General features: G+C 37.5%; 1 protein-coding gene across 2 annotated transcripts in view; it reads right to left on the bottom strand.

Moving 5' to 3' along the window:
- Nucleotides 1-2,453: 2,453 nt before the first annotated feature.
- LOC108739359 (sodium-coupled monocarboxylate transporter 2-like) overlaps nucleotides 2,454-10,036 on the bottom strand; it is a 42,938-nt gene continuing 35,355 nt past the window's right edge. The window contains exon 5 of one of the 2 annotated variants that reach the window (XM_025975729.1): nucleotides 2,454-3,007. In XM_025975729.1, coding sequence (XP_025831514.1) covers nucleotides 2,701-3,007 — 307 coding nt within the window. In that variant the 3' untranslated portion in view covers nucleotides 2,454-2,700. The remainder of the gene's footprint in view (nucleotides 3,008-10,036) is intronic. The other variant, XM_025975730.1, reaches the window with a different exon arrangement.

A 10,036-nucleotide genomic window follows, 5' to 3' on the forward strand; every position in this document is an offset into this window, starting at 1 on the left:
ATATATTAAAATTAGGTTGTTCCGGTATGGATATGAAATACAAATGTGCTAATCATACGTTTCTTGAATTTATTATCTTATTAAATTAAATCATTTCGTCAACACTTTGCCTTTCATACTCTTAGTCGAAATAACACAAGTATTTCGTTCTGCTTATGGGTGATTCTACGATAACATGTACTACTGGTGGCTGATTGAAAAAACCATACATTAGTTGAGATTTTGTAGAAAATGACAAACATACATGATAATAAACAACGTTTACTTTGTTATCAGTAAATTTCAATACCTTAATTAATATAGTTTAGCTGTAATTGCATGTTAAGCCTGAAAAAGGGATCTAGGTACCCTAGCCTTTCCCTTTACTGTTTCGCAAAGAAGTCAGTGTAATTTAATACATTTTTAATTAATTATAAATTTTAGCATTATTTATTTTATAAAGAAGTGTTAGTAATAAAATGTGAAACAAAAAAATAAACTTACTTTTATTTTCTTAAAAAAAAATACGCAACTTTTGTCCCTCGTATTTTAAGTCTCCTACCCTGGACATTTTACATCCGTTAAAAAATATCGATAAAGTACGTGTCGTTAAAAATTTAAATCTCAAAGCATTAGCGTGCTGTTAAGACAGCAGGTAAAATTGGTCTGTGTTCTGTCGAAATTGTCTGCGACGCGCAGATGATATCCAAAAAGATCGTAATCGCGATCCTCGTCTGGCAGTTTCGACAGAACACAGACCACTTCGAATTATTTTCGGAAATAGTAGAAATTCGGGAACATAAGGAATATTACTGGAAGTTCTGAAATTCGATATATCGAAAATGTCATTTAATAAATAATGGTAATAACAGTACAAGGAACAGTAAAGTTCTTCTGTTGAGATCTCTTCTCATATTATTATTATTGATAGTGATATAAATATATTTTAATTTAACTATACACTCAAATAAATTCAATAATAAATTCTATACAAATGGGAAATAAATAATAGCAGACAATTTCAAAGTAAAAATTTAACTAAGAATTTATTAAATCTGAATGTCATAACTAACAAAATAAGGTATCTGTAAGGTTTGCAGGGCGTCTCCATCATTGTGTCTACCTGCTCAGTGGAAAACGACATTGTTTCTCGCAGACAACTGAAGTAGTCAACTTCCTAAACGCCTTCTCCATTAAGAAGCTGGGCAAACCCTCAACCAAACCAAATTACAAATCTTTTTGATTTTCGTGTTATGGAGTAAATTTTCTTACTTGTTGGAACCGAAAATTCCAGTATTATTAATTATGCTAGGAAAATGTCGATTCTGAAACTTTTGTATACCGCAATTCTTTTAAAACTGGGAAGTATAATTAATAGGGAAGCCTTACTATGTTGCTTATTTACTTTTGAAATAAGTAAAAATAAAAATTTTAATATTAGCTTACGCGTAGGTACCTAAATGGTAATATACAAATTAATATTTTTTACACCTTTAGGCGGAATAATTTTTAGGTAATTGCTCAAAAATAAATTAATTTGGTAATTTGACATTAAAACTTTTGTATCTACTTCTGCACCCTTACTCAACAATGAGTAGGTATCTAAACTGAAAATCTAAAAACAAAACAAACTCGCCTCTCTCGTGCCAGTTCGTGCCACACACTCCACAGGTCTCCGATGTCTAAGGCAGAGAGCACGTCGTCAGCCTTACTGATAAGTCTCTTACTGATGAGTCTAGGCGTGCTCTCAGGACGAAATATCTTCTCTCTCTTTTCTTTAGACAACGAGATATCTACAACGCTTAACTTGATAAGACGCTGTTATTAACAATTTCACAAAAATTTCAAATTTCTCAAAAACTACTGGTCACAGATACCAACACCCCTATATCAGTCGAACGGAAATTTAATTTTGCACGAGAAAAAACATTTCATTTAAATAAAAGTTATATCTGTTTAAATTTGTGGATATTGACATCGATAAATATCGTACTATTTATAATGTACGTGTCTACCTGGTACTTAAGATGATAGAGAATTTCTTCTAGAAAGGGAATATAAAGACCGCAAACCTCTAGGTCCTTTCGTTTCTGAGATATTTAAAATGGAGCCAAGCACTGAAAACGTCAAATTTTCCAAGAGACGTGAAATAACTCCAGAACGGTGCGACATTCAAAAATGCAATAAAAAGTAGGGGATTTCATTTAAAATAAGTTACTGTACATTTCCGGTATAACCGTAAGTCCGCTAGATTTGAAAATATTTTTACGATATTATACACTTAATTCTATATAACTTTTATTTGAAATACTTATTCTCACTCATTAAACACACTGCTCTCATTCTATTGTATAATACTAATAACTCTGCATTAAACTTACAGCTGATTAAAACTTAAATAAATAAATAAAATAACAGAACAATGAAAATAATCACAACTTGTACAAAAATTGCTTTTATTTGTTTTTACATAAACTTTCGTATTAAAAGACTTTTTGATGTAAAAAAATTTTAAAATAATACGAGTATACCACTAAGTAAAGTAGGTTTCAGGGTATAAGATATCAAAAATGGTTCTAACAAATATCAATTTTTTTAATAATGTTTGAATACTGTAATTTATAATTTCGTCCATTTTTGATATTTTACATACTAAAAGTATTTTTCGAAGTATACCCCGATTATTTTTAAACATTTTTATCAAAAGTAAGTACTTTTGTGCTACGATGACTGCAGTGTACTAGGCTTTTCAGTTATGCCACAAGTACTATCTTGAACCTGTGTCATTTGTAGAGCACCTTTGACTGATGCGTATTTAACTGGAGTTGATGAGAAATGCTTTGACGATAAAAATCGATAGATATATGGATTGAGCAGTTGAGCGTCCACGGGTTTTTCTTTTTCATCTTTGGTGAAGTGGCTTACAATGAGACCAACAACAATTATGCAGACCAAACCAACAAGTGGATAGTAATAAAAGGATATTCGGAAGAGCCAAAAAACTTGTTTGTTGTCGTCTACAGAAAAACTAAAAAAATTATAGATTAGTGGATAAAAGCGGTAAACTTTAAATGTATAATTATTAATAGCAATTCTTCGACCAGCGCCTTTGTTTTAAAGTGANATTCAATCGCTTATAGACAAATGCAGGGGCAGTAATATTCTATCGATAATCTTTTACTCTCTTCTGTTTTCGTTTCGTTTATCTCATCATTTTCATTCCAACCATCACCCACCCATTTCTACGATTCCTAAAAGGAGGTTGAATAAGGTCTTCCGACATTAGGACGGCAAAGCTATAAAGAATCGAAATCCGGGATTTACTGACTTTTGTTACAATAATATTGAAGCTGCGACATAGGAGCCATTTGATGATATTTGTTTGTACACATATTTACCTAAACAAGGAACGAAATTATAATAAAAAGGGTTACAAAAGAGCGAACGCTAGAAAAACACTGTCAATGCTAAGAAACATAAACACACTTAAGAAGCGATAACAGATGTCAAGAACGAAAAGAAACGTACAGGGGAATGAAAGTCACATTGATTGCAACAAACAAGAAATGTTTGTACTTCGTACTATTAAACCTATACTCGTCTAGCACTTCTATATATTAATGGTTGGATCTGAGCGGAAAATTTGTTTCCATTAGCGTGGCTAATGAGTTCGAAAACTTCATTAATCCATTACTGAAAAGAAATATGAAAAGATTAGATCGTATTGGAAAACTCGTCGACTGCGCTCTGATGACGATGCCCTCAAAGGAACGACTAAAAACATTACCATTATTGAACAATCACAGAATCGATATTCAATAAAATCGCCAAAGGAGGATATTAGTACCTCATCAAAACATCGTTGCAACAACAAGTTAACAATTAAAAATTGCCGTCTCTCGATACTAGTGAAGTTAACATTATTCTAATATTATAAATATGAAAGTGAATTTCGTTTATCTCACGCTTTAACTACTCAACCCATCATCATGACATTTTGTACATACATTGTCAACGGCACAGAAAAGGACATAAGGTACCTTTTATCCACAAAGAAAATCTTTTTATGTGGTCTTTGATGATTGATACGTATTAAGGACATCAACGCTAGTGAAGCCTCGGGTAAAACTTTAGAATGTAAGAAAACCTTTGTTTGTATTGTTACCAATGACCTATAGTTACTTTTGAAGAGGGTGTGAACCGAAAATTAAGGTTTTAATGTCTCAGAAAAAAAACTTCAAATCTCATTTTTCTGCGACGATCCGTTGCCGAAATCAGGGACTTAAAATATTACATCTCAATTCTGAGACGTCACAAGGGCTTCGTGTAACTATAGCGCTCACATTTCAGTGCATGCTATTAGATAGAAATACGTTAGTTGTGATTTCGTTCTGATTATTATAGACGGCACACAGGCACATACAACATGTTTTATTGGTCGAAACCAAAACGTCAACCGTCTCTTCTCACCTCACAGCTACAGGTACAAAGGTGCCACCTCGGTGTTCCAACTCCCCCCGGCTATTACCCTCAACTAACACCAAAAGATTGTCGGTGAAAGGAATGATGGGGGAACCTCTCCTTATATTCTCTTAGTAGGTCATCCATCATCAGGTTCTAAAATTCCGGGTCGATTATTACACTCTTGTAGAATCGGATGCTTTTGCTATAGGCCCTTTATCGGTCCCTCGCGTTCGGTTGTCCTATCCTGCGAGCCTTTTGGGTTCGCTTTCTCCTACGCCTCAGGTCGTTCTTTTGATTTCGGAGATCGTTCGTCCTTCATAGAGACATTGCCGCCTAACCCTTCGCAGGATCTGATCGTTCGCGTCCACCACCAACTCTTGCTACCTTCTCGCTGAGGAATGACCTCTTGAGGTGAGTCAAGGGACTGTCCCTTTGAAGCACCTACTCCTCTCAGTCAGACGAACAGGCATCTTTGATGGACCACGCTGGAAAAGCGGACAGCTCTCCGGTTGGCTGCACATACAGTGATCTCAATCAGGAAGGGATTGTGATCGCCAATAGACTAGTTGGTTAAGCAATGTCAATATCGCTCACTGCTACGGCCGTCTCGTAGGCGTACTCCTCCGTACGGACGATTAAGGCCTCCAACTTATTGATCAAGATAACCTGTTCCAGACTCTCCCTCTACTCTCACTACCTTCACACTTCGGTCCGTCATGTTTTTGCTATGACACAGATGTGACTCATTATTGACCGATTAACAGCGCTCGTCGTCTTCTTGTCTCTATGAACTGTTCAATACTCCGTATCCCGTATACTGACAGACATACAACTCCACGATTGGATCATTTACATACGCAACGCCTTACTCTTGGTCAGATCTTGGCCGAGGTCAACCACTACTACCGCTTTGGGATCTTGTCCACCTTGTTTCCTCACAATCGCCCTTCCCGAGGATAGTCCTTGAATACCGTCCTGACAAGCCCTTCGCTGGCTGGTAGCCATGTCAGGCACCCCACACCGACGTGGGTATGTCAACCGAACGGGGCCTGCTCTTGCATCACCGTCGCTGCCGTCTCTGCCCTTTCCGATTGGGCTGAAACAGTAAGCGTTTCCTTATCTTTATTCATTGTTCCTTGCAAGCTTGTGGTTGTTCTTAGTGCCTCACAACCACTTTTAAAGTGTCGCCCGCTAACAAAATGGGAACCCCACCACTACAAGGTGACAACGAAGTGGGCAGTTCTAAGTGGACAGCACAATACACGGCACACGTATACATATGTATCAAATCTTTTTTGCCGGACCGTAAAAATAGCGATTCCGAGACTATCGAACGTACCGTCTGTCGAACACCGATAACCCAATACCTCTCGCGAACAAACTCAACAATCCTTAAGCACCAACATGTAATTGGTGATGGGTGAACTTAGAAAATAAAACGCAACACATTGGTGTATTTAGCAGGTAGAATAATTAGAAAACGAAGGTTTTCTAGATCGTCTTTCCTAGAAATAAGTAATTTTATGTGCATCCAAAAGAAGAAGCGAGTGAACGAATCGTTTCAGAAGCTTTATTAGAAATGCCATCCTGTTGAACAATTTTAAGAACGGATACTTCAGCCTGTTTAATCTCTTCCGTAGTTAAGTTGATAGTATGTCTTTTCTTTTGATTTTACATAGAAAGGTAGAGTAGTATTGGTCCAAACTGAAGTTTACCATCCTAGAGACCAAAGTTTTCTTCCGTTCTTCATCTATCTCCTCCTCCTCTCACTCGGGATTCTCTTTGGGCTACATATCTGCGGTTTTGTAAAACCATCCTGGAACCTTTTATCTTTTAGAGGAGTTCATTCTCTAGATGGAAGATCCGTGGGGTTCAAGTGACCGGGTAAATATCTCCAAGCGGCAATAGGATAGAATTTGCGAATTTATTTTATTCGATTCCAAATGAATGTGCTCCACTCATCTTTGCGGCGAATCTGTTGGATAACAGTCAAATAGTCACTCCAGAAAAAACATCCATGATTGAATTTGAGACCATTACTGACAGAGTCATAAAGTCTTTCTGTAATCATAGCTTCAAGGAGTTCCAGACGAGGTATTTATATCTTCTTAAGGGGAGCCACTCTCGATTCACCGCTAACAATTTTTTTAACTTTAACAGTGGTGCTTTTGTTCAAACTAATTTGTCCCACCAAACAGCGAGCGTACAATTTTTTCAACCTTCCCTGTATTATTAACCCGATTATTGTCCGAACTCGAATTCATTAATGGCAACCCAAAGGCTTCCGTAGCCAAAGTAATGCACTGTTCATTTTGAACTTCATTTCTCAAAAAACTCACAAATTTTTCAATCGGATCTCGATGTCTGTTACTCCATCTATCTGAGCCTGCCCGCGCTTGAATTCCATAGATAGCTGTCAAACTCGCAGCAAGCTTTAGGGTAAACATAAGTTAATTAACGCTTATAGCATTGCCACACACTCTATAGAACTTATCCTTAATGTTTAAAGTGCACGCAACTGTGTCTCTAGTTTATCGTACAAAACCGAAAAATCTGTTTTACTCAGTAATCGGGCATTATTTAAAATAAACTTAAATAGTTCGCGGACGTAAACCTTTATTTGCAGGTCTACCAGCCAAATCTGTTGGTTAGCCCTTCTACAATATTTGCATAGTTGAACGGCAGGGTCACTATCCATGGGTTGCCTAGCATAACTGCCAGGTATAATCGTCTGAATAAGATACGCCATATTGTCGCTCGAATCACTATACGCATCTTCAAGCACTTTCTCGAATTGAGCCCAAAGTGGTTGCCAATCTTTAACGTCGCCTCCGTATTTTTTCCATTCCTTTTAGGTAGTTTAATTTACGCTAATCAGAACTGGTGTTTAGACTAACAGTGCTGCCTCGTCCTCTGGCTCTTTCTGAAAATTGTACTGTAATATTAATTTGGTAAATCTCTTCATATATCTATCGACTGCATTCATTTCATCCACCAAATGTACCTCATTCACGGTCTGATTCTCCAAAAGGAAGAACATGTTTCGTAATTTCCCAGGCCACATGGATTGCTTGAGGGTAACCCTGTGTTTCTTCAAACAATTTATCTAACCCGTTCGCATATCGCGTGAAACCAACTAACAAAACTCTATCATTTTTCCTTTTTTTTTTCTATATTTAGCATACTAACCGTTATAATCGATAGTTCCGAAAACTGATGGCGAACCCGATCAAATCCCCGCGTACGAACACGTGTCTACACAAACGAATGTTCAACCATACGGTAAAAGCTGGTTAAAATTTTCTTGAAAACTTCAGTCTACCGCCAGAAAGTCCTGTCACAGTCGCCACAAAATGTTGTGACCACAAACTAAAACTACTTGTTTCACTGCCAGACACAGATTCGAAAAAAAGACGATTCCGAAAGTTAATTCGATAAAATCAATGTTTATTAGATAAAGAAAGTAATTGATAACAAAAACATAAATGATACACTTATACAAAAACTATAAGGCTTAAACGTAACAGTAATTCTTAAAAATTTTCTTCTGTTATTTAACAAAGCAGCCTCGTAATCGTTGACTACATGTTGACTACTAACTAACACACCCCTCAACCATATACGACGCTACACCTTGCTTATCGCGCTTACCTTTAACCGATAAAATAATAGATAGACCTAGAACGAAAGACATTTTACCTAAAGTCTAATCGTAATGTAGATATCTCGTCATCTACTGAAAAGAGAGAAAAGATGTTTCGTCCCGAGAGCACGCCTGGACTTATCAGTAAGGCTGACGACGTGCTCTCTGCCTTAGACTTCTGGACACCTCTGGGATTTGTGGCGCGAACTGGCTCGAGACGAACAAGTCGCCACACAATTTAATTATGCAATGTAGAAGTAGTGCCAAAAAAGAAAAATACAAAACAATTTCGACCAAATTATGGCGACACCTACCATACAAAAATTTCGGCTTTTAGACTACTATCGAAAAGAATGCAACTGTAATTCCAACATGTGTTGTTAATCAGGTGAGGGAAAAATTTTTAAATAAAAACGATGATTACACGACGATCAAAGAGCATGATGTTAATTAATGTATTTGGTAATTTTTTTACGGTTTGTAACGTTATTTCCCGGTTTTTGGGAATTTGCAATTCACCACACAACAATTCACCACCTTAACAGAGAAGTCAACAGGTACAAGAAATTATAAGAAATTTCTAATAAAAATTAACGTATAAGTAAACAACCGGCGCAACAAATGGGCGCGATGTTCTGATTAGCAGTAATCGTAAGCACGTGATAAATTCGGCGTACCTATACTGCTTCTTGGGGGCGTCTAAGCTCCTATCGCATCACGTTTTGATAATGATACACGATACTTTTGAGGGATCGCATCTCCTTTATTAATAATTAATTTAATTAATTTGGATAATAGGGTGGGGTTTTAACTGTTACTCTTATATTTGTTCTCCATTTTTTGGTTGCAAGTTACTTTTTTGGTTCACACTCCTCCTTAGGGTATTGTTCTTAGCGACAAATTGCATTAACTTTCGAAATTTGTACTCGACCTATCGTCAAACCTATCAATAACGGCGCTCCACGTCCACTTATTATGCCACTCTCTTTGCGTGAAGAAGTTTATAGAGTTATTGCAGACCCTAACAAAGTGGGTAGAAACAAAAGCCCAAAAGAGATACGTTGAAGTCACTTTATCATATAGTTGAACCTGACAACGCTGCGGTTTCTAAGGAAAGCGGTGCTTTAATAAAGTGGCCGTAACATAAATGTTGTCCGTGCATTTTGAACGAATTTTTAGATGGCGGTAGACGACAACACCACATAATAAAGTGCAATCGTCATTTTCGTATCCGGAACTGCACCATGTCGGTTGTGCTGATACCGGGAGGGAGGATTCGATGCCGTCTTCGATAGTGTTGGGATTATTATCAAAGTAATTACTTTATTTTCTTATTCATGCTTGACTATTTTATGATAGTATAAAACAATGATGTTGATAATGAATGATGATGTGATTAATAATGCACTAAATATGGTTAGGTTAGGTTAGGTTAATAATTCCAATGCCAATGCCAGCCAATAATGCTGGTGGGCGGACAGTCACTCCAGACTACGCCGGAAGCTAGGGCGAAAGGCTCTCTTCAGCCTGCTTTCAGGAATCGTGGGAATGGGTGGATGGCGGTTCGGGTCAGAAAGTTGAAACGGACGAAATGAAGACAGAAGAGAATAAAAGTTTATTTGTGGAATATTACTGCCCCAGCATTTTCCTAAGTGATCCAAGGAAACCACAGAAAAACTTAAACCAAGGCTGACGGACCCGGAATCGAACCGGGGCCCTCCCGAATACTAAGCAGTGGTCTAAACCTCTAGGCCATACGGCTCGGTATACAAATGAAGAATAACTTTAAAAAAACTTTTGGGTGTTTCATTCCCACCAGCCAGTAATGCTGGTGGGCGGGCAGTCCCTCCGGACTATGCCGGAAGGTAGGGCGGAAGGCCCTCTTCAGCCTGCTTTCAGGAATCGTGGGAATGGGTGGGTGGTGGTTCGGGTGAGAAAGATGAGACGGAC

The sequence above is a fragment of the Agrilus planipennis genome, unplaced genomic scaffold, assembly GCF_000699045.2.
Source record: "Agrilus planipennis isolate EAB-ADULT unplaced genomic scaffold, Apla_2.0 scaffold171, whole genome shotgun sequence".
Taxonomy (NCBI): Eukaryota; Metazoa; Arthropoda; class Insecta; order Coleoptera; family Buprestidae; genus Agrilus; species Agrilus planipennis.